Source organism: Podarcis tiliguerta (assembly GCF_965153285.1).
Source record: "Podarcis tiliguerta genome assembly, chromosome: 3".
Classification (NCBI taxonomy): domain Eukaryota; kingdom Metazoa; phylum Chordata; class Lepidosauria; order Squamata; family Lacertidae; genus Podarcis; species Podarcis tiliguerta.
The window spans coordinates 2014569-2039203 of NC_139536.1; the positions used below are offsets into that span (position 1 = coordinate 2014569).

Genomic DNA, 24635 nt, shown 5'->3' on the forward strand with positions numbered 1-24635 from the left:
TCCCTGTGGAACGCCCTCCCATCAGATGTCAAAGAGAACAACAACTACCAGACTTTTAGAAGACATCTGAAGGCAGCCCTGTTTAGGGAAGCTTTTAATGTTTGATGTATTACTGTATTTTAATATTTTTTTGGAAGCCAGATGGGCGGGGTATAAATGATAAAATTATTATTATTATTATTATTATTATTATTACTATTATTATTATTATTATTGGGTGTCTGCTATTGCCTCCTGCTGGAGCGAGTTCCGCAGGTTAACGGTGCGCTGCGTCAACATTGACCTTCTTCCCTTTGCTCTGCTGTTCTTGGCCAGGCTTCCTGCCCACGTTTGGCCCTGCCTGGGTGAACATGTACGGCTCAACGCGCAACTACACCCTGATGGATGAGCACCAGGACTTGAACGAGGGCCTGGGCGAAGGAGTCTCCTTCCGTGCCCGCCTCCTGCTCAGCTTGGCCGTGGAAATCTTGGATACCAGCAATCCGGAGCTCACCAGCTCCACCGAAGTCCAAGTCGAGATGGCCACGGCAGTTGCCGACGTAAGTCTCTGATCCTGGCCCAACCCAGCCAGATGGGTGTGGAATAAAGAATAAAATTATCATTATTATTATCCTTTCCTTGCTAGTTCTTGTTTATTCTGTGGTTCCTTAAGCTCCACCGCAAGGGTAGCAAGGAACACTAGCTTTTCTATGGATTTCCTTCCCCTAGGATTTAGCTCCTGACTTGTGAGTTATTGCAGGATTTGGACCGCAGAGGCAGCGCCCTTATTTCTCTCAGTTGCTTTAGTTAAATAAATGGGCCTTACTTACTTCTTGCATTGCAAGGGGCTGGACTAGATGGCTTCTGGGGTCCCTTCCAACTCTATAGTTCTATGATTCTATATCCCCTCCTCACACATCTGCCGAACTTACCTTGACTGTCAGGGTTCCTTCTAGCCAGATGCAGCAAGTTCTTCTTATGTCCTTTTGTTCTAATAATTTTTTATATTTTCCCCATACCCAAAAATTGATTTCCTTATTATATGATTCTGAAAACCTTCATGTACCTTTGTTTTTTCATACCATAAAGATGCATGCCATCCAAATGTATTATCATGTCCTTCTAAATCTAAAATATCCCCATTTCTTAATATTATCCGAACCTAGATCCAGCAAATACAGGATGCCTCATAATATAGTTTTAAGTCCAGCAAGGCGAACCCCACCCCTTAACATCTGATAGCAATTTATATTTTATCCTTGGTTTCTTCCCCTGCCAGATGAATCTGGAAATATTTTTTTGCCATTCTTTAAAGCTTCGAGTACCGCCTATCACCAGGATCGATTGGAATAAAAATAACATTCTTAGCAAGACAATCATTTTAATCACTGATATTCTTCCCCAGAACAATAAATTCATTCTACCCCAAATCTCCAACTTCCTAAGTTCTTCTTATGTCCTTCTCCCACCCAACAGAACTGCACGGGCAAGATGGATGAGTTCTTTCTCTTTGGATCCTTCCTGGAGGCCACCATGATTGACAGGAAGAATGGAGACAAGCCTATCAACTTTGAGGTCACCATAGGTTGGTATGGCTTCATTAAGGGATGGGGTGAGCTGCCCCACCAAGGAGGGGCATTGGCCTTCTGGGGTGCTGTGCGCACAGAACTGTGCGCATTTACCGTATTTTTTGCTCTATAAGACTCACTTTTTCCCTCCTTAAAAGTAAGGGGAAATGTGTGTGTGCGTCTTATGGAGCAGATGCAGGCTGCGCAGCTATCCCAGAAGCCAGAACAGCAAGAGGGATCGCTGCTTTCACTGCGCAGCGATCCCTCTTGCTGTTCTGACTTCTGAGATTCAGAATATTTTTCTTCTTGTTTTTCTCCTCCAAAAACTAGGTGCGTCTTATGGTCTGGTGCGTCTTATAGAGCGAAAAATACGGTAACTCCCGTTTGCAGCAAATAAACTCAGTCCTTTACAGCAGAAGGCAGCAGAATCAACTGTGGTTGGAATAGTAACATCAAGGGTTTTATTTAGAAAGCAAATAACAAGACAACAAGGCATCTCTCACATCGGTCTTCTTCCATAGTCAGAGTCAAGAGCAAGCATAAGGAAAACAAGAGCAGTAGAGCACAGAGGGAGGAGACATTTAAATAATTCCCATACTCATGCATCAATTGAGCAATTAAAGGCAACCTGCAACATTATGCAATGTGAGAATGAGACATTACAACAACCATGTGCAAAATGTGGCACCGGAAGAAGAGCATGGGCTCTCTGAGGACCAAGTGTGTAGGAATAACGGAGGACGTCGGGAGGTTGAATGCAGGTGAGCCGTGCAGAACCATGCTGGCAAGCAGGCTCCAAGCAAGCTGCCGACTAGCTGTGCAGAGGCTCCTTTTATTAGCAGAAGTCAACAATTGGATACAGTAGTGAAACCACCCTGAACATGACGTACCTCCATCTAAGCACATTTCCAGCTTTGTCAAATACACGTGTTAGCAGGTGGTTCCCCAAAATGTTCCCTGATACTTGATTACATCTGCGTCCCCGGTCACGCTCCAGCCAAGCGTTATGTCTAGTAACCAAATCTGTGAGAGGACAAACGGTCTGAGGGGGAACCCTGTCTTCTGGCCAAGAGGCTAGAGTTCAGGGAGAGTGGCCGCAAGGCTCCTTGGCACGCTGTGGCATGCCAGGTGCGAGGTATGCCTCAGCACCGGTGGAGCGTCACTCCCACAAAATGGTATCAGAAATCAAATCTGAGGCTTCTTCTTTGGTGATCCCTTGTAGCCGAGTAAGATTGTCTTCCATAAACACGGTCTTAAAAGTGAGTCCGTAAGTGACTATTGTGGCCAATTCTGGACCCACACGCCCTACCACAGTGGGAACATAGCCTTCTGGGCAGGAGTTGATCACGGTGTGGATTTGCCAAGCGTGCCTTCCTCTTGGCACGTTTCTCCCTTGCGTCCTGAGTTCGAGCGTCTTCAAAGCCCACGACACCTTTGGTGAAGGCTGTTTTCCAACTGGAGTGCTCGCAGGCCAGTGTTTCCCAGCCAGTGTTTCCCAGCCAGTGTGGTATAGTGGTTGAGAGCGGTAGTCTTGTAATCTGGTGAACCGGGTTCGCGTTTCCGCTCCTCCACATGCAGCTGCTGGGTGACCTTGGGCCAGTCACGCTTCTCTGAAGTCTCTCAGCCCCACTCACCTCACAGAATGTTTGTTGTGGGGGAGAAAGGGAAAGGAGAATGTGAGCCGCTTTGAGACTCCTTAAAGGGAATGAAAGGCGGGATATCAAATCCAAACTCTTCTTCTTCTTCTTCTTCTTCTTCTTCTTCTTCTTCTTCTTGTCGGTGTTTATGCTACATTTTCTTAGATCTGCCTTGAGACAGTCTTTGAACCTCTTTTGCTGGCCACCAGCATTATGCGCTGCCCTTGACTCAGATTATTCCTGAACCGTGTATCACAAGATCCTAGGGTTGCATAGTTCAAAAAGTGTAGATCCAGACACAAAAGTTGCGAGGGGTAAATACCGACTACATCCAGGAAATTCCGGCTGTATGGCAACCCTAGTTCCGTCTGACTCTGCCGTTCCATGGTAAGTCTATCCCTTCTGTTTTCCCCAGGCAATTACGGCAACGAAATCGACGGGATGTCCAAGCCCATGATCAAGAAGAAGAAAGATAGTGGAGGAGATGGAAATGAGGAAGAGTCTCAGCTGCTGGAGAACGAGAGTGACGAGGAAAGCACAGATGATGGGGAGTTTGTCTCCATCTCCTCTTCCCCACCTTTGAGGCCTTTGATCACCGACAGGCAAGCGAAACTTTGGCCGGTCCGGTTGACGTGAAAAACCTTGTTGTTGGAAAGGGTGGTGGAGAGAGGTCCCAGAATTTCTTCTTGCCTCCTTAGGTCATCACATAGTATGGTCCATCGAGGGCAGTAGCGCTGAGCTGACCCCAGAGGACTCCCTTGCAGGGTTGGTGGGCCGATTTAATGCACACATTTATTTCGATGAGAACATAGGCTCACAGAACCAACACAATTCAAAGTGTTGGTGCTGACCTTTAAAGCCCTAAACGGCCTTGGTCCAGTAGACCTGAAGGAGCGTCTCCACCCCCATCGTTCAGCCCGGACACTGAGGTCCAGCTATGAGGGCCTTCTGGCGGTTCCCTCAGTGCGAGAAGTAAGGTTACAGGGAACCAGGCAGAGGGCCTTCTCGGTAGTGGCGCCCTCCCTGTGGAACGCCCTCCCACCAGATGTCAAAGAGAAAAATAACTACCAAACTTTTAGAAGACATCTGAAGGCAGCCCTGTTTAGGGAAGCTTTTAATGTGTGACATTTTGATGTATTTTTAATCTTTGTTAGAAGCCACCCAGAGCGGTGTGCTGCCTCTGAACTTAGCCGCTTCCTTGAGAACATATCATGGCTAACAGCCTGTGATAACTTCTCCGAAAGCCAGCTAAGCCAGCAACCATCTCCACATCTTGTGGCAGAGAGTTCCGTAAGTTCTGATCAGTTGCTGCCCAACTATAGCCCCTTTCAACTCCTGAGGTTTACTGCCTGCTCCTTCCTCCTCCTGCTCCCAGGAACTATTTCCACCTGCCGTATTTTGAGAAGAAGCCTTGCATCTACATTAAGAGCTGGTGGCAGGACCAGCGAAGGCGTCTCTACAACTCCAACATCATGGACAAGATTGCGGACAAGCTGGTGGGCACCCAAGAGGGTCCGGGGGAGGTGTGGGGTGGGGAGGGAAACACTGGGGTGACCCATGGCTCCAGTTGCTAGATGACCCTCTGCCCCTTCCAACTCTGCAATTCTATCTTCTTCTTCTTTGGCGATCACTCGTAGCCAAGTAAGATTGTCTTCCATAAACACGGTTTTAACAATGAGTCCGTAATTGACTGTGGAGGCCAATTCTGGATCCACACGCCCTTCCACAGTTGGGACATTGGCTTCTGGGGCAGAGTTGATCATGATGAGGGTTTACCAAGTGTGCCTTCCTCTTAGCACGTTTCTCCCTTTTGTCCTGAGTTTGAGCATCTTCAAAGCCCATGTCACCTTTGGTAAAGGCTGTTCTCCAATTGGAGCGCTTGCAGACCAATGTTTCCCAATTGTTGGTGTTTATACTACATTTTTGAGGGACGCGGGTGGCGCTGTGGGTTAAACCTCAGAGCCTAGGACTTGCCGAGCAGAAGGTCAGTGGTTCAAATCCCCACGACGGGATGAGCTCCCGTTGCTCGGTCCCTGCTCCTGCCAACCTAGCAGTTTGAAAGTACGTCAAAGTGCAAGTAGATAAATAGGTACTGCTCTGGCGGGAAGTTAAACGGCATTTCCGTGCGCTGCTCTGGTTCGCCAGAAGTGGCTTAGTCATGCTGGCCACATGACCCGGAAGCTGTATGCCGGCTCCCTTGGCCTGTAAAGTGAGATGAGCGCCGCAACCCCAGAGTCGTCCGTGACTGGACCTAACGGCCAGACCTAACGGTCCCTTTACTTTTATACTACATTTTTTAAAATTTGCTTTGAGAGAGTCTTTAAACCTCTTTTGTTGACCACCAGCACTACGCTTACCATTTTAAAGTTCAGAATAGAGTAGTTGCTTTGGAAGACGATCATCAGGCATCCGCACAACATGACCAGTCCAACAAAGCTGATGTTGAGGAATCATTGCTTCAACACTGGTGATCTTTGCTTCTTCCACTACACTGGCATTAGTTCCCTGTCCTCCTGAGCCCTGCCTTGCCTGGTAGCCCTGATACATTGACGGTTGTTTTCGACCTTCCAGGAAGAAGGCTTGAATGACGTTCATGAGATGATGAAGACTGAGAAGCCCCACCCGGAACGGCGCCTCCGAGGGGTCCTGGAAGAGCTGAGCAGTGCATGCCTGTGAGTCATCCACAACTGGGGGGGAGAAGGACCCTCAAAATATCAGGAAGTTGCAAGGGAAGGGCCATGAGATTCATCCCGCTGCCAAACTGTCTCCTCAAGTCTGGGCACCACCCCCCCAGACCATCTTTGCTGCCCTTTCTTGTTGGCACCAGCTTAAGTCTCTCTTAAGTCTACAGCCTAGGACCCTCGTACCTATGAGACCGCCTCTCCTGGTATGCCCCACAGAGAAACTTACGGTCTTAAAATAAAACCATCCTGAAGGTCCCAGGCCACAGAGAAGTTAGGCTGGCCTCAACTAGAGCCAGGGCTTTTACGGCCATGGCTCCGATCTGGTGGAACGCTCTGTCCCAAGAGACTAGGGCCCTGCGGGACTTGATATCTTTCTGCAGGGCCTGCAAGACAGAACTGTTCCGCCAGGCCTTTGGCCAAGGCACAGTCTGACCACCTCCTTCTGTAACCCTCGTAGAACTCTAGCCCAATGGTTGCCAGTGGCTTGAATTAATTAATTTTATAATGAATGATTTTAGAGTGTTGTTTGTGTTGTACTTTTGTACTGTTTCATTGTTGTTAGCCACCCTGAGCCCGGCTTCAGCTGGGGAGGGCGGGATATAAATAAATTTTTTTATTTTTATTATTATTATTATTATTATTATTATTATTATTATTATTCTCTGCCCCACCCCTTGACCTGTCCCAACAGGCGGTTTGTGACCCTCTCCAACAAGGACCAAAACCACTCCTCCCGGACGCGGCTGGACCGGGAGAGGCTGAAGTCATGCATGCGGGAACTGGTGAGTGTCTCTCCAGGTTGGGAGCCCCCAGATGGGGAAAAAAGGGGAAATCGAATGGGCAGGGGGTGCAGTGGGCAGAGGTGCCCAAGAGAGCCCTTTCCACACTCTTTTCCTAGCCTGATTGCAACACAACAGCCCTGCAGTGTTGCCAGTGGGCACGATTCTCTGGTAGTTGCTGCCCCCACCCCCCCATATCCTAGTGCAAGATCAAAGCAGCTGGATCGTTTCCCTGGTGGACCCCCCCACCTAAACTTCCTAAAATATCTGAAGAAGTGTGCATGCACACGGAAGCTTATATTTTTATATATTCCTAAAATATTTTTATTATTATTAATTGAATTTATATACCCCCCCCCCTATACCCGAAGGTCTCAGGGCAGTTCACAGAACAAAATATAAAACCACAAAATATATAATCAAAATAAAAACAATAACCCAGTATCCCCCCCCCCCAACCACATTTTAAAAGGGCATAGGGACACAGAGCAATGCACTCTGCTTATGAGTTACTCAGAGTGTAAAGGCAGAGATGGTCGTCTCTTACAACCCTCGTCCTAAACTTGAATTTCAAGTGATGGTGGAGGATTCTAAAAGCCCAAGGCTGGCAATCGCACGCATGTCAGTGGTCAAATTATGAAATGTTATTAAAAATAAAAGGTGGAGGGAAAAAAATTGGCCCACCAAATTGGCCCACCAACCAGAAGGTCAAAACAGAATACAAAATAAACCAGAGCATTGTGGCTCTAAAATTGAACTAATCCTAGCCTATTCCTGACACTATAGCTGTTACCCATTGTGGGAATGCATTTAGACACCAGTTATTATCCTCCCTTGCTCATGCTTGTGAAATCAGTGGAGTATCATCCTTTGCAGCTTAAATTTGGAAGCTGAGACAAGATATATCTTAGCTTCTACAAACAATAATCCGGGGTGCTCTAAAGGCAGACTGGATTCTCCTGGAATTACCCATTTTCTCCCCCTTAAAAATAACCACACATACACTGTTTCGTAAAAAAGTAAAAGTAGTGTTTACTTACATAAGTGGGTATCGAAGCAGCAATTGCAGAAGCGAAAAGAAGGCGGGTTTATATCTACTATCTGAATTACGAAAGTACAGAATCGAGGTTCAAAATTGTGTCTGAGCTATGGATCTCAGACACCCATGTGTGGTCAGCTTGGAGGCATGACGAATGAAGAGATGCTCAGGCGGGAAGGAAGGTAGGATGTAGTGTTACAACTTCCTGCCAAGGCAAACAAAGGAAGTGATCTCACAGAGTTCTCTCTAGCAATTTGTAAAGGAAAGATCTGTGACCCTCGGTCCTTTCATGTGCCTATCAGGCAAAACATGAATGGTTGGTTTTGACTGCAATAATGATGCACACAAGTAAGCAGTGAGGATAGTCATCTTCGCCCCAAATCAGGTCTGGATCCCGGATGGTGAGAGCCAACTCAACTGCAGGGAGGCTCTCAATAGGAGTATAGCATCTAGATCAAGGGAAGTAATAGTGCCACTGTATTCTGCTCTGGTCAGACCTCACCTGGAGTACTGTGTCCAGTTCTGGGCACCACAGTTCAAGAAGGACACTGACAAACTGGAACGTGTCCAGAGGAGGGCAACCAAAATGGTCAAAGGCTTGGAAACGATGCCTTATGAGGAACGGCTAAGGGAGCTGGGCATGTTTAGCCTGGAGAAGAGGAGGTTAAGGGGTGATATGATAGCCATGTTCAAATATATAAAAGGATGTCACCTAGAGGAGGGAGAAAGGTTGTTTTCTGCTGCTCCAGAGAAGCGGACACGGAGCAATGGATCCAAACTACAAGAAAGAAGATTCCACCTAAACATTAGGAAGAACTTCCTGACTGTAAGAGCTGTTCGACAGTGGAATTTGCTGCCAAGGAGTGTGGTGGAGTCTCCTTCTTTGGAGGTCTTTAAGCAGAGGCTTGACAACCATATGTCAGGAGTGCTCTGATGGTGTTTCCTGCTTGGCAGGGGGTTGGACTCGATGGCCCTTGTGGTCTCTTCCAACTCTATGATTCTATGATTCTATGTCTTTCTCTCGTATTTTTTTCCTCCATGTAACATTTTTTCAAATGAGTTTCATTTGTTGAGACATTAGGAAGAAAAAGGGGAAAGAGGTGGGGGGGAGGATGGGGGGGTGTCAGGTTGCGATGTTTCTATTTTACTTACTCTATGTAGGGTTTGGTGTCAGCGTTGCTTGTGCAGGTTCTTTGCTGTTCGCTTGTGTTCCTTTGGACAACAACCATATGAGAAATAAGTAAAATAACCAAGCAAGTATTAGAAATCACCCCAGAATTGGCCCTATTAAACATCTCCCAAGACAATAATGCCCATTTAAACCACAAAGAACTCATAACTCACCTACTTTCAGCAGCCAGAAACACCATAACCAGACACTGGAGAGACCTGTCAGGAGTAAGCATGGACCAATGGCACCAAATAGTATGGGAAACAGCCTTACTAGAAAAATTAACCAATAAACTGAAACGGACACGGGACAAATAGAAGAAGACGCCTTCACCCCGGTATGGCTCCCCTTTATCACATACACAGCCCAACAAGACAATGACAAAAATCCACCAACAGCATACCAATCAATATGGCTAATCTGATCCAAAACACCCACCCACCTCACTCACACATGAAAACAAAGATCACCACAACCAACCACAAATGCACAGTCACACCCCAGGCCAACCCCAACCTCTCTCACCACCAAAGTAGACAGGGATATTGAGTCTCACCCCCTTCCATTTCCTAAATTCATGTCATTTTTGCAGTCCAATGCTTCCTGCTCTTTCATCCCCCTGACGTCTCTCTCTCTCTCTCTCTCTCTCTCTCTCTCTCTCTCTCTCTCTCTCTCCTTGCATACAACACCTTGCAGGAGACAATGGGCCAGCAGGCCAAGACCATGCGATCCCAGGTCAAGAAAACCACCATCAGAGACAAGCTGAAGCAGGCACAGAACTTCTTGCAAAAGCTGCGGTTCCTGGCAGATGAGGTGAGGCGACCAGGTTCATCCATATGTAACTTGAGCCTTGTTTAAATATCTCAGTACTGGGCTTTGAGCAGCCAAACATGCAGGAACTGGGAAGCACAGGGGGCTGGATTGAATGACCCTTGGTCGCCTCCACCCACCCAGCGCCCGTTTCGCGCTGCTCTGCGGAGCCGATCGCAGGCCCCGTTCCGGACACCGGGAAGCTTTTCTCTCGAGCTGCCAGCCAGGGCCCCAGGGAATCCACCCATCCTTTGCACCTCCGCCTTCGCCCCAGTGCATCCCCTGTGGTTGTGAATCTGTTGACCGAGTCCCCCTTTGGAATCAGATGCCCGGGCCAAGTGGTCCATATCCCCCCCCCCCCCAGTCTGGGCCTGCCCCTGGGCGCACTTGGTTGCGATGGATGGAGAGGCTAGCTCCAGTGTTCCTGGGTGCTTCTCAGCTCTTGAACCTTCTCTCTGCTCCCTCTCCTCCCTTCCCAGCCCCAGCACAGCATCCCGGACGTCTTCATATGGATGATGAGCAACAACAAGCGCATCGCCTACGCCCGCATCCCCTCCAAGGACATCCTCTACTCCATCGTGGACGAGGAAACAGGGAAGGACTGCGCCAAAGTGAAGACCGTCTTCCTGAGGGTGACGTGGCGGCTGCTTTTTAACCCCCTCCTTGGGACGCAGTTGATGGGCGGACGGATGAGGGGAGGCTGGGAGGGAGGGGGGGAGGGCATGAGAGGTGCAATTTAGAAAAGAGGTAGGCGGATAAGAAGCATCTCAGGTGAGGTGCCAAAGTCCTCTTGTCTGCTCCGTCGTCAGCTCAGAGTGTCAGAGGCTGCCCGGCCGTCAGCAGTTGTGCAATTCGGAAAGTCTTTCAAAAAGTTAAAATGGGGATAGACTGGGAACCAATTAAAACTCACACCAGCTTTCTAAACATCTGGGACTTTGGTAATGTGGTACAAAATTGGTTCCCTTTCTGCCTCACCTTCCATTCTGTGCATGCTCTCTCTTTTCTTTTCATTTTTGCACTTTCTTTTATATATATATATATATATATATATATGCAGGTTTTGGTGTCCTCGGGTGTCTTCCCGTGTAAAAGTTGGGGTGTCTAGGCGACGTTTCGACGAGGTCTCACTCGTCATCTTCAGGCTGGTGCTTTCGGCTTCTTGTTACTGGAACAGAGCAGGATCTCAGTGTTTGAGTTCCTATAAATACTGTTGAGGAGGTGTGGTGTATAGCCTCCAATGTTCTGGGCAGAGAGGAGGTTCCCAGGCTAGTGTGCCTTTTCTTCTTTTGTTCCTTAATTACTTGGGGGATATCTTGAGTGATTTCTTGAGTGATTTCCTGAATCCCACTTAGGTGGGTCATTAGGTGTGGATTAGTTGCTAAAGCCTTCGTGTCTTGAACTCTTGAACTTTGTGAAGAGTTTTTCTGAGAAGATGGCTGTACTGCACTTGGTTGTGCTCTGGCTTGGCTTCGTGTATAGGGGCGAGCTGTGGTTTTGTGGCCTGTGCCAGCCAGATCTGTGTAGGGATTGCAGGGGGGTGCAGCATCCGGAGGTGCCACCCTGGTTTGGCTACTGGATGGTGTCTGTAATTTATCTGTGGAGAGGGTCTGGGTTTGGGTCTGGTGTGGTTGATTGGTGATGGCGTTCTGTGTGCCTCTGGATCTGGTGTCAGATTTTGTGGGGAGGGCTAATTTCCAGATGTCTGGCAAGCGGGATGTGTCGTCACGCTTGTTCATGTTGTGAGGGTGTTTCTCTATCTCGATGGCTTCCATGATTATTCTCTTGTGGTGATGTTCCATGTTAAAAAGCAATTTGGAATCTGCAAAATTAATTTCGTGTCCTGTTTCTTTCATGTGTTGGAAAAGAGAGGAAGTTTTTTCTTCTTTTTTGACGGCATTCTTGTGTTCTGCGATACGTGCATTTATTCGTCTGTTTGTTTGTCCAATGTACGTGGCTGGGCAGACTTTGCAGGGTATTTCATAGACCCCTTGGTTTTCCAACTGAATTTTATCCTTGGGGTTTCTGAGGATATTGGCTATTTTTTGGTTGGTGCAAAAGGCTGTTTTGATATTGTGTTTATGGAGGATTTTGCTAATTTTATCTGTAGTGCCCTTGATATAAGGAAGGAGGGCTATGCCATTGTTTTCAAAACAAATACAATTCAAAACAAATACAATCCCCCCGAATACATCTTGGACCTGACCAACCACTGCCTAACCAACACGTACTTCATCCACAATGGACAAAGATACAAACAGATAGAAGGAGCACCTATGGGATCACCCCTCTCACCGGTCATCGCTAACCTGTACATGGAACACTTTGAAACCAATGCTTTAGACAAGTCAGAACACAAACCCAAACTTTGGCTCAGATATGTTGACGACACCTTTGTAATTTGGCCACACGGGAAGGAAAAACTGGATAGCTTCCTCACACATCTCAACAGCCTACACCCCAAAATACAATTCACTATGGAAATAGAAGCCAACAACCAACTTCCCTTCCTTGACGTCCTAATCTACAAAAAACCTGATGGCTCCCTAGGACACACTATCTACCGGAAAAAAACACACACCAACCGCTACTTACATGCACAATCACACCACCACCCTGCACAAATAAACTCCGTAGCCAAGACTCTCATCTCCAGAACCAAACGCCTGGCTGACGAAGACCACTTGACAACTGAGTTACAGAATCTCTCAAATGTGTTAATTGCCAATGGATACCAGCAAAACAGGGTTACGAAGCTAATCCAAAAAGAAACACCCCCCAAAAACCAAGACACAGAAGAAAACAATGGCATAGCCCTCCTTCCTTATATCAAGGGCACTACAGATAAAATTAGCAAAATCCTCCATAAACACAATATCAAAACAGCCTTTTGCACCAACCAAAAAATAGCCAATATCCTCAGAAACCCCAAGGATAAAATTCAGTTGGAAAACCAAGGGGTCTATGAAATACCCTGCAAAGTCTGCCCAGCCACGTACATTGGACAAACAAACAGACGAATAAATGCACGTATCGCAGAACACAAGAATGCCGTCAAAAAAGAAGAAAAAACTTCCTCTCTTTTCCAACACATGAAAGAAACAGGACACGAAATTAATTTTGCAGATTCCAAATTGCTTTTTAACATGGAACATCACCACAAGAGAATAATCATGGAAGCCATCGAGATAGAGAAACACCCTCACAACATGAACAAGCGTGACGACACATCCCGCTTGCCAGACATCTGGAAATTAGCCCTCCCCACAAAATCTGACACCAGATCCAGAGGCACACAGAACGCCATCACCAATCAACCACACCAGACCCAAACCCAGACCCTCTCCACAGATAAATTACAGACACCATCCAGTAGCCAAACCAGGGTGGCACCTCCGGATGCTGCACCCCCCTGCAATCCCTACACAGATCTGGCTGGCACAGGCCACAAAACCACAGCTCGCCCCTATACACGAAGCCAAGCCAGAGCACAACCAAGTGCAGTACAGCCATCTTCTCAGAAAAACTCTTCACAAAGTTCAAGAGTTCAAGACACGAAGGCTTTAGCAACTAATCCACACCTAATGACCCACCTAAGTGGGATTCAGGAAATCACTCAAGAAATCACTCAAGATATCCCCCAAGTAATTAAGGAACAAAAGAAGAAAAGGCACACTAGCCTGGGAACCTCCTCTCTGCCCAGAACATTGGAGGCTATACACCACACCTCCTCAACAGTATTTATAGGAACTCAAACACTGAGATCCTGCTCTGTTCCAGTAACAAGAAGCCGAAAGCACCAGCCTGAAGATGACGAGTGAGACCTCGTCGAAACGTCGCCTAGACACCCCAACTTTTACACGGGAAGACACCCGAGGACACCAAAACCTGCATTCCTGTACCCGTGAAAATCTACGAAAGCATATATATATATATATATACACCGTATTTTCCGGCGTATAAGACGACCCCCCCCCAACTTTTCCAGTTAAAATATAGAGTTTGGGTTATACTCGCTGCATAAGACTACCTCTTCCAACGCACACCAAATAAAAATTTTAAAAACCAGTCTCCAGTCCGGCTCGGAAATCCGCTCCACTTCCCAGTGGCCGGGGGCTTCTGGGACCAATTTTCAAGTGTATTTCTGCTTCATCTAGAGAGCTTGGTGTCCTCTAATTTAATTTGCTGTCGTTTTATCCTTTGGTGGGGAGTTGCTACAGGAGCTGCTGCGACCCCCAACTTTTGAGAAGATTTTCCTGGGTTAAAAAGTAGTCTTATACGCCAGAAAATACAGTACCTCAAAGGTGGCTGCCTGGCAGGGAATTCCAAAGTGCAGGGGTTGCCACACTAAAAGATTGAGTTACTACAAAGGTGGAATGGGTATTGCCTGGCACCTGTAAGGGTGCCAGTTCTGCAAACTGAAGCGGAGCAAGGGAATCTCGTAGGTAAAACCAGTCCTGAGTTGTTAAGGTTTTCATTTTCTTTTTTATCCTAATGGCAACATCTTTCATTTGACTCGTTGGTTTAAGGGCACCAGCCTGCTCTGCCTTGCAGACATGTGGCCTCCATAAACTCGCTTGGGTGCAGGTTTGTGCATAGCTGCCAACTTTTCCCTTTTCTTTTGAGGAATCCTATTCGGAATAAGGGAATTTCCCTTTAAGAAAGGGAAACGTTGACAGCTATGGGTTTGTGGCTCAAACAATTTGTACTCAGATGCAAAGGGGGTCTTCTGAAGGGAGACAAAAGGCCAACTAAAATGGAGTGGCAGCTGAAATTATTTATGTAGAATTGGCAAAGATGGCAGGAAGAATTAGGAACCAGGCAAACCAAAAGTTTTAACAAAGAATGGGATATATAAAGATTATATTTAATAAAAGAACATTGTTCACATATGAAATCTTTGACATGCTTTGATTAACTTCTGCAGTGTTCTATGCTACAAAGATTATAGATAATTTGTGGTAAGTTAAAGGCCATGCAATATGCAGTCAACAAGGAAACAAAGGACCCATTCTGAGGAAGACGGAAGTCTCAACATATGGAAGCATTTTATTTTATATGTAACATATTTTATTTTATTTTGTATTTGATGTGATTTGTTTTTCCTTTGGTTCTTTTTTGCCGCAAATGGATTCAATATTGAAAAGCAATGAAGATTAATAAATAAAATAAATAAGAAATAAAATACATAAAATAAAATAGAAATTAAAAAGAAAAGGGACTCCTGGTGTTTAGAAAAACGTGATGGGTGTGTAATGCGCTCTCTCTCTCTCTCTCTCTCTCTCTCTCTCTTCCTTGGCCTTTCTTCACTCAGTTACCGGGGAAAAAAGGTTTTGGGCCGGCCGGCTGGACGGTGCAAGCCAAGATGGAGATCTATTTGTGGCTGGGGCTAAACAAACAGCGCAAGGACTTCCTCAGCGGCCTACCCTGCGGCTTTGAGGAGAAGAAACTTCCCAAGGGCCAGAACATCCCTTCCTTCCCACCCATCAGCCTCCTGTACAACAGTAAGAGAACCCCTTCCTTGCTTCTGGAGGGCTTGGGGACCCCCATAGGCTCGTCTTTGTGCCCTACCTGTAATCCCAGGTGTGGCAGGGAAGGTCTTCTTTAAGGCACCCAGAGCACGCACAGAGGCACTGTCTTCCTGACCGTGTTAGATTTTGCCCAGCCTTCCATACTGAAGGCAGGTCCTAAGGTGTTATGAAAGGATCGCCTTAAAAGATGCCCAATGGCTACACTCAGGCAAATGCCAAATGCGTATCACTCTTTAGGATGCATGAATCCAACAATTTCAGCACAATCTCATTTTCCCAGTTTTCAGATCATCCCATTTCTGCAAACGCCTGTAATTTTTTTTTTTTAAAAAAAGGATATACAGTGGTACCTCTAGATGCGAAGAGGATCCGTTCCGGAGCCCTGTTCGCATCCTGAGCAGAACGCAACCCGTGTCTGCACATGCGCGAGCGGCGAAACCCGGAAGTAACGTGTTCCGTTACTTCTGGGTCGCCATGGAGTGCAACCCGAAAATGTTCAACCTAAAGCAACTTCAACCCGAGGTATGACTGTATATTTATGCACATTTTTTGCACATACTTTTGAGTAGTGAAAGCATCCCCCCCCCAAAAAAAACCAATGTCCTCCTAATACAATGCATTTGCCCCCAATGCCCCCCATTACAATGTATTCCACCCCTCCAAACACACTTCTCCCTAATACAATGCATTTTTAATACAATATTGTCCCCAATATACACATCCTCCTGTGCAATCTCTGGCTGGGGGACTGCACCCCAAATTTCGCAGAACTGCAAATTTCGCAGAAGTGCTGCGGTTTGGTTTGTGCATTTGCAAAGTGCAAATTTTGTATGTTTCGTTTACAGTATCAGCTAAATGGGTTTCTCCTCCACTTGTGGTCCTCTGTCGCTGCCCCAAATCCACACGGAGTCATCTCCCTCTCTTTCCTTTCCTTTTCCCCGTGTAGTGAAGCAGGTCTTCCAGCTTCGTGTCCACATGTACCAAGCCAGGAGTCTGTTCGCAGCCGACAGCAGTGGCCTCTCGGATCCCTTTGCCCGGGTCTTTTTCATCACGCAGAGTCAGTGCACGGAGGTAAGAGGAGGAGATGTGTGATTCAGAGACGAGTGGCCCTTGTCTGAATTTCTTGCTTGTTAAAAGCGGAGGTGATGTTCCCTGCAGCCCAAATTGCTCGTGGCTCCTGTTGGGGGCAGCCAAACCTGCCAGTATGGTTTCATCTCCGTTCCACATTGTTATTATCCATTTCGTAAAATTAATACCCTGTTTGGTTGTAAAACAAAACAAACCTCAAACGGGTTTACAAAAAAAGAAAAAAAATCAAACAAGAAAATTATCAACAAGAAAACAACAGTAATTTAAGACTTCCAAAAAGTTAAAATAACAAAAGACCAAAAATGGATTAAAACATCTGATTGGGCTTGTTTAAACGATAATGGCTTTAGCAGGCAACTGTCCGATATCAATTGGCAGGAAGTTCCAAAGTGTAGATTCCAGTCTTCATTTTTCTGCAATTCTGCATCTGCCTTTTTTTTTTTTAAAAAAAAAGTTCTCAAAATCTACCAGCATTTTATTGTGATTTTCTCCTAATACACACGTTCAGCAACTTCTTGCCTGCCAATTTTGCAAAAGGCCGTCCTGTATAAAAATGATTTAAAAACAAACAAAAGAAAGTATGTTTAAATGTGAAGTGGAGGTGGCTGCTTGCTTCATTTCCCCAGGGAAGGAATTTCAGAATTTAGGTGCCCCTGTAGAAAAGGCCCCGTCTCTGATACCCACCAATGAAAGGAGACTAGAAAGACAAAGATAGAGGTTGCCTCAAATGCGAAATTCCAGAAGGTTATAGCAGCAGTTCCTGCTGTAGGCAAAAGCTCTGCAGGATTTCGGGGGGAACTGAAAGAAATGGCATATGGGGTTTGAAGGCGGAGGTTCATTCACACCTCCTCCTCCTCTTCCTCTTCTCAGGTCCTCCAGGAGACACTTTGCCCCACATGGGACCAGCTGCTGGTGTTTGACAACGTGGAGCTATATGGGGAAGTCCATGAGATGCGGGACGACCCTCCCATCATTGTCATCGAGATCTATGACCAGGACACTGTGGTAAGAGTGTGTGCTGGTCCCGAGAGGTGAGGTCCAAGTCCGGTCCATGGTCAGAGGTGCAACATGGAGGCAGTCCGTAGCAGCTGAAGCTGGGTGGAGGGCAGGGAGTTGGGTGAAGTCAGGAACAGGCTTGCAAGCAGGGAGCCAGGGCAGGAGCTCAGGCAGGAAAGCAGGACAGGGCTCAGGCAAGAACTAGCAACCAACAATGTTACTCCCGCAACTTGGGACTGGGGCTCGTCGGCTTTTATCTGCCCCGAGGCATAGGACAGCCCCGATCCTCTGGTGACTCGCCTCTCCTGGCCTGGAGGCAGGCACTCCTCCTGCGGGAACTTAGTTCCCTCCGCCTCTCTGCCCTGAGCCTCTGCAGCTCAGGAGAGGCTGGAGGGTTCCCGGACTCAGAGGCAACCCCAGCTTCCTCTGATGGGGCTGAGAGTGGAGCACCTGCAGGCAATGGGTCCTCCATCACCTCAGGAGCCAGAGCAGACTCAGCTGATGCCTGCACCTGAGGATCCAGCACAGGTGAGGACCCTTCAGGCTCATGCCCCAGCCCCGGCTCAGCTGGTTCTGGAGGCGGGGACTCCTGTGCCGGCTGGGATCCCTCAGGTTCAGCATCCCAGTCCGAATCCCAGGCCATCACAGAGGGGCTGGGAAGGAAAGTGGGGGGAATCATAGCATAGTGGGGAAGCAGACTTCTTTGCCTGCATTGTGTCAGGCAGAAGAGGAACCGAGCCAGGTTGCCAGGAACGTATAAGACAAGGAAAAGTCCTTACCACCTGCTTGTTTATTCAACATTTACAGAGAGAGGCTTGGAAATGCAGCCTCTTCGAATAATGGTGTTGTCCCGAGTAAATCTCCATCCACCTTCTCTCCCACTTCCTCATTTGCCAACAGCACCCCTCCCTTGACGATTATCTGTTTTCAGGCTCTTTGCTCTCCTACTTTCAAGGCACGCAGGGTTCTGGGAGATGTTGGGTCTGGAATGCTTTCTAGTGTCAGCCAGCTACTCCGACTCTGCCTTCTCCTCCTCTCCCATTATTTCCCAACTTCCCCCCTCATCTTCCTCTGAGCTGTGACCTCACTCAAACCCCACTAGTAGTTTTGAACTGTCTTCTTCTCTGGAAGGGTCAGGCTGGGGAGATGGTCTCCACCATTCCTCCTCTACCCAGTCCCTGGTGGGAGAGATCTCGCATCCAGCACTGCTCACGTATTTTGAGTCTGGACCTCTGGAGCTCCCCATAGCGACGTCTCCTGTCACACCCTCCCTGCCCCACCATTTTTGGTCTGTGGTCCACCATGCTCCTTTGAGGACCAAGAATCAAGCTAGATATTCAGTGCAGACTAGCTGAGATCTTGTTTGGAATGGATGGAAGTCACAACCCTGATATTGAGGGTCTCATGCTCGACCAACGGAGCTCTCCACCTTTTCCATCTCCTTCCAGGGAAAGGCTGACTTTATGGGCCGAACATTTGCCAAGCCCGTGGTGAAGATGTCAGATGAGGAATACTGTCCACCTCGCTTCCCGCCCCAGCTAGAGTACTATCAGATCTACCGGGGCAACTCCACCGCCGGGGACCTGCTGGCTGCCTTCGAACTTCTCCAGGTAATGATGTCTCCAGGACACATGCATGGGGGGGGGGGCAAGTGGGTCAAACCTGGCTGAGCCTGGCTGAGCCCCAAATGAGACTAAGACTACAAGAAAGAAGATTCCACCTAAACATTAGGAAGAACTTCCTGACAGTAAGAGCTGTTTGACAGTGGAATTTGCTGCCAAGGAGTGTGGTGGAGTCTCCTTCTTTGGAGGTCTTTAAGCAGAGGCTTGACAACCATATGTCAGGAGTGCTCTGATGGTGTTTCCTGCTTGGCAGGGGGTTGGACTCGATGGCCCTGGTGGTCTCTTCCAACTCTATGATTCTAGGTAGCTGATGCCTCAGAATAGAACCAGGTTTTGAGATGGCCTTCAGGGCTTGGAGGACTGTGCCGAATGAATTTTGGCAAATGTGAGGTTCTACACTTAGACAGTGTGCTGGTCCCATGGGCTAACCGAGAGGTGAGGTCCGAGTCCAGTCCGAGGATGATGGTGCAATATGGAGGCAGTCCGTAGAAATTGAAGCTGGGTCCAAGGCAGGGAGTCAGGTGAGGTCAGGAGCTCTGGCAGTGAAGCAGGTCAGGGAACAGGCTGGAACTGACAACCAACGATGTTGCTCCCGCAACTTGGGACCGGGGCTGTCCAAGATCTCTCAAGATTTCACGATGGCTCTGCAAGTTCTTGCAGGAGTATCCCAGGATCCTGAAAAGATCTTCTTAGAGCATAGTAAGTAAAGAGCTCTTTAAAAGTTCTTTCAACCACAGGAAAATCCAGTGCAGAAAGAACTTCTTTAACCCTCCGTCTTGCTTTCTGAGTTCTGCAAGCTTTCGTAAGATATGGTTCAGCCCCTTTCAATGGGTTTTCCCTGTTCTCTGGCCCTCTTTCTATCTATCTATCTATTGATTGATTGATTGATTGATTGATTGATTGATGAAGCTGTGATCACATAAATAAATGGCGCACAGGTTTCGGGTCTACTGTAAGTTGTGTGGATGGAGGAATCTCCAAGTATCTCACCTGCCAAAAACACAACTCCTTCTTCCATCTCACTCTTTGAAAGCAGACTTTGTCTTCTCCATCTGCTGCACTGTTTGCCCGTTTAAGAGTGGACTTTGTTTTCTTTTCTTCACATCTGTGGATTCGTCCTGTCCTGTCCGTCTGTCTGTCTGTCTGTCTCTCTTTCTGCCCTGCCTCCATCTTCTCAGCTTCCTTACGACGACGAAGAGATCAGGCGGGCCTTGCTGGCGGTCCATGATCCGTGCGTGCCGCAGATCAAGGTGCTTCCCAGATTGCTGCAGCCGAAAGAAAACCCCTTTGTGATGCTCTCATTCCTCTTAGCCTTGCCTTGTATTACAGGATACCCTGATTTGATTTTTGTCATTCTTATTTTGCCCTTTGCATTATCTCGCTCTCTTCCTCTTGTCTGCATGAACCAAACTAGGTCAAGTTCCGCTTGTCTCACAACCCACCTGTCCTGCTCTCCCTCCCTTGACTTTTTCCATCCGTAACTCGCTCACAAATCGTGGAGCGGGGCCTTGGGCATGCGGGTAACCTCCGAAGGGGCTGTTCTGCACATCCTCTGGAAGAAAGTGTCAGCTCAGCCCACCAATCACCCTTTCTTCCCCAAAATGTTGGCACCTTTCAGAAATCACCAGCATGCTCAAAGTCTCTTTGCCTGCCTCTTGGAGCTATTAGAAACCTGCATGGTTGTAACAGTGATTTAGAGACGTACAGTTTCCAACGTGAAATTTCCACCCGGATCACAGAATTAATGTTGATTATACTTTTGGGCACTTCACAAAGCCCCGTGTTGGTAGTTTCTGCTCAAATATCGGAAAGAAACAACGTTGGGAAAAGTGGCTTCCATTTCAGCTCTGAGTCCTTCTCCCTGAATCAGGGCTCACCCGAGTGGTACCTGTTTGTACCAGGCTGCTGCCAGTGCATCTATTGGCACCTGTGAAATGACTCAGGAAATATCCCGGGGAAATCGAGAACACACTGGATCAGGGTTTCCCAAACTTGGGTCTCCAGCTGTTTTTGGACTACAACACCCATCGTCCCTAGCCTACAACTCCCATCGTCCCTAGACTACAACTCCCATCGTCCCTGGACAGTCAAGAGTTAACACCCCAAGAGCGTTCTGATTCACTGGGTGCATTGCCCACATGACCTGGGCATTTTCCTTTGATCTGTGCTCTGTGGGGGCTGAGTTCTCTCTGGAGAGCAGTCTGTCTGAGAATGTGAGCAAGGTAGTTTCGCTTTTGTTAGAGGCAGAAAGCTGCGAACATGCAGCTAGATTCTGTAGGTTTGTTATGCTTTTAAATAAAGAGTGTTGGATTAGAAGCACTGGTGTCGAGCTCAGTTATTAAAGACACCACGTCGACACAGACAAGCCATTTTATGCTGCGTGTGAACTCTGCTATTATCCGGCAACTGTGAAGAGTGGCAGAGCGCAAGTGGAAGCGTGCGGGTGCCATTGAAGTTTGTCGGAGTGCCAATAAATCAGATTTATTGCAGTGCCGTTGCAGCAAGACTCACTGGGTCCAAGGATTTACAACCCACAAACTTTAACACTAGCTAACAGGACCAGTTGTCAGGGATGATGGGAATTGTAGTCTCAGCCGTCCCAACATGGAATCCATCATACCACTTCCCTACAACAGCTACGTTGTACAATGCCCAGTGCTTTTTTTTCAGGTGGGGGGGGGATACAGGGGTACACATACCCCTAAACATTTTTTGAATCTTTGTACTTTTGTCCATTTACTGTATTTCTTTCCCCCGATTTGAACTATAAAATGGTGATTTTCTTGAGTCAAAATGAGAGTACCCCTAAACATTTTTTTAAAGGAAAAAAGCACTGGCAATGCCACACACCCCATGGCAGCCATCTTGTAACTGGCACCCATGGCACATTCTAAACATTCATTCCAAATGAGCCCTCAGGACCCCCCCCCCAAAAAAAGTTGGCAACCCATACCTTACATGATGTTCCTTGAGTACCAGTCTTTCTTTCAAAGACTCGGACAAAACACTGGACCCAAATTTTCCGAGTCACGCCGTAAAGGATGAAGAGTTGATGTACTGTATCCAAAACCGTGACTTTGGGCTTACCTTATTCAAAGCAGGGATTCCAGACTCCCCCACGTAGCAGTGCATGAATGGGATGGGTTAACTTTCCAAGGGTGAACGAAAGCATCATGGCGGTTGGCAAATGTGTGTTTGTGTGTGAGAGACAGAGATTGCTAAAGCAACAGATTCTACCTGCCGTCCTTCTCTCTTGCAGATTGGCCCAGCCGGGAAGTCAGAGCTGCCTCCCATTGACGGCCCCACGGACATGGATCGGGGCCCCATCCTGCCTGTGCCTTTGGGAATTCGCCCTGTGTTGAGCAAATACAGAGTGGAGGTAAAGTTAAAACCTTGGGCTGTGCTTCCTGCATGGCGGGCGGGTGAACTGGTGCTTCCAAGTAATAATAATAATAACAATAATTTATTATTTGTACCCCGCCCATCTGGCTGGGTCTCCCCAGCCACTCTGGGCGGCTTCAAACAAAGATTAAAAATACATTAAAATGTCACACATTAAAAACTTCCCTGAACAGGGCTGCCCTCAGATGTTTTCTAAATGCCAGGTATTTGTTTATCTCTTTGACATCTGGTGGGAGGGTGTTCCACAGGGCGGGTGCCACCACTGAGAAGGCCCTCTGCCTGGTTCCCTGTAACTTGGCTTCGCGCAGTGAGGGAACCGCCAGAAGGCCCTCGGAGCTGGACCTCAGTGTCCGAGCAGAATGATGGGGTTGGAGAGCTCAGTTGGTTAGAGCGTGGTGCTGATAACGCCAAGGTTGCAGGTTCGATCCGCGTACAGGACAGCTGCATATTCCAACATTGCAGGGGTTTGGACAAGATCAGGCATGGCCAAACTTGGCCCTCCAGATGTTCTGGGACTACTACTCCCATCATCCCTAGCTAACAGGACCAGTGGTTCGGGGTAATGGGAATTGTAGTCCCAAAACATTTGGAGGTCTGAGTTTGGCCATGCCTGGACTAGATGGACTAGATGGTCCTCAGGGTCCAGTCAGGCATCAAGGATCAAGGAAGAAACAAGAAAGTTCATCATCGTGGTGCAAGACAAAGAACCCACTCTTTAACACCATAGTGATGTTGCTAACTCTGAGCTCCTCCTCTTCTTTACCCAGCAACAGCTCTTGGCTCTACGGGGGTCCCAGTAGTCAAATGTCGTTGAGCCCGTTGCTCTTGAACTCTAATTGAGCGATGAGTTCTTGGGGATGGTGGCTCTTCTCTGCTTTCAAAGGACATCTCTGCTATCAGCTCTCCCCTTCCTTCTCTTCCAGCTCTGAGTTCTGCTGTAATTCAATCCTGTCTCCCTCTTCTCTTGAAACTGATGGAGAAGGGGGGGGGGGCGCGATCCCCATCACTCCCTCTCCTCCTCCGAGGGAAGCTGAGGAGGAGGAGGGGGCGATTCCCACCCCTCCTCTTCAGTCCAGTCACTGACTAGTCCCTTCGTCCGACTCCACAATTCTTTGTTGTTGTTGTTTAGTTGTTTAGTCGTGTCCGACTCTTTGTGACCCCCTGGACCAGAGCACACCAGGCCCTCCTGCCATCCCCAGTTGGGTCCAACTCATGCTGGTAGCTTCGAAAACACTGTCCCACTATCTCGTCCTCCATCGTCCCCTTCTCCTTGCAGCCTCCATCTTTCCCAGCATCAGGGTCTTTTCCAGGGAGTCTTCTCTTCTCATGAGGTGGCCAAAGTCTTGGAGCCTCAGCTTCACGATCGGTCCTTCCAGTGAGCACTCTGGGCTGATTTCCTTCAGAATGGAGAGGTTTGATCTTCTTGCAGTCCATGGGACTCTCAAGAGTCTCCTCCAGCACCAGAATTCAAAAGCATCAATTCTTTGGCGATCTACGATTCTATAATTCTAGACGTGGGTGGCGCTGCGGTCTAAACCACTGAGCCTCTTGGGCTTGCCGATCAGAAGGTCGGCGGTTCGAATCCCCGTGATGGGGTGAGCTCCCATTGCTCGGTCCCAGCTCCTGCCAACGTAGCAGTTCAAAAGCACACCAGCGCAAGTAGATAAATAGGTATCGCTCCAGCAGGAAGGTAAACGGCATTTCCATGCACTGCTCTGGTTCGCCAGAGGCAGCTTAGTCATGCTGGCCACATGACCCGGAAAAACTGTCTGCAGACAAACGCCGGCTCCCTCGGCCTGAAAGCGAGATGAGCGCTGCAACCCCAGAGTCATCTGCGACTGGACTTAACTGTCAGGGGTCCTTTACCTTTTTATAATTCTAGATCTTGTTCTGGGGACTGAGAGACCTGAAGCGTGTGAACTTGGCCCAGGTGGATCGGCCTCGAGTGGACATCGAATGTGCCGGCAGGGGAGTCCAGTCGTCCCTCATCCAGAATTACAAGAAAAACCCCAATTTTAGCACCTTGGTCAAATGGTTTGAAGTGGTGAGTATCTTTTCCCAGCAGAGATGGGTGCATAAGGACGTGAGAAGAGGTTGCTGGATCAGGCCAGTGGTCCAGCATTCTGTTCTTACAGTGGCCAACCAGAGGCTTGTGGTAAACCGGCAAGCAGAATTAGAACACAAGAGCAACTCTCCCCTCCTGGCTTTTGGATCGCACCAAAGGTCCATTCAGCCCACAGGGGCCAATCAGTAGCCAATCCTTAGAAGCCCACAAGCAGGGGTGAATGAAGGTGTCATGTGACATCTGGGGTGGGGCATCACTACATAGGG

General features: G+C 47.9%; 1 protein-coding gene across 3 annotated transcripts in view; it reads left to right on the top strand.

The window, feature by feature from the left end:
- Positions 1 to 24635, top strand: part of OTOF (otoferlin) — a 184791-nt gene that overhangs the window by 115128 nt on the left and 45028 nt on the right. For 2 of the 3 annotated variants that reach the window (XM_083432492.1, XM_083432493.1), the window contains exons 1-11: positions 4562 to 4680; positions 5756 to 5856; positions 6560 to 6650; positions 9554 to 9670; positions 10147 to 10299; positions 14979 to 15168; positions 16142 to 16266; positions 17155 to 17289; positions 18729 to 18890; positions 22162 to 22281; positions 24187 to 24348. In XM_083432492.1, coding sequence (XP_083288618.1) covers positions 4657 to 4680; positions 5756 to 5856; positions 6560 to 6650; positions 9554 to 9670; positions 10147 to 10299; positions 14979 to 15168; positions 16142 to 16266; positions 17155 to 17289; positions 18729 to 18890; positions 22162 to 22281; positions 24187 to 24348 — 1380 coding nt within the window. In that variant the 5' untranslated portion in view covers positions 4562 to 4656. Of the gene's footprint in view, positions 1 to 315; positions 540 to 1455; positions 1565 to 3599; positions 3787 to 4559; positions 4681 to 5755; positions 5857 to 6559; positions 6651 to 9553; positions 9671 to 10146; positions 10300 to 14978; positions 15169 to 16141; positions 16267 to 17154; positions 17290 to 18728; positions 18891 to 22161; positions 22282 to 24186; positions 24349 to 24635 lie in introns of those variants that run through there. The other variant, XM_083432494.1, reaches the window with a different exon arrangement.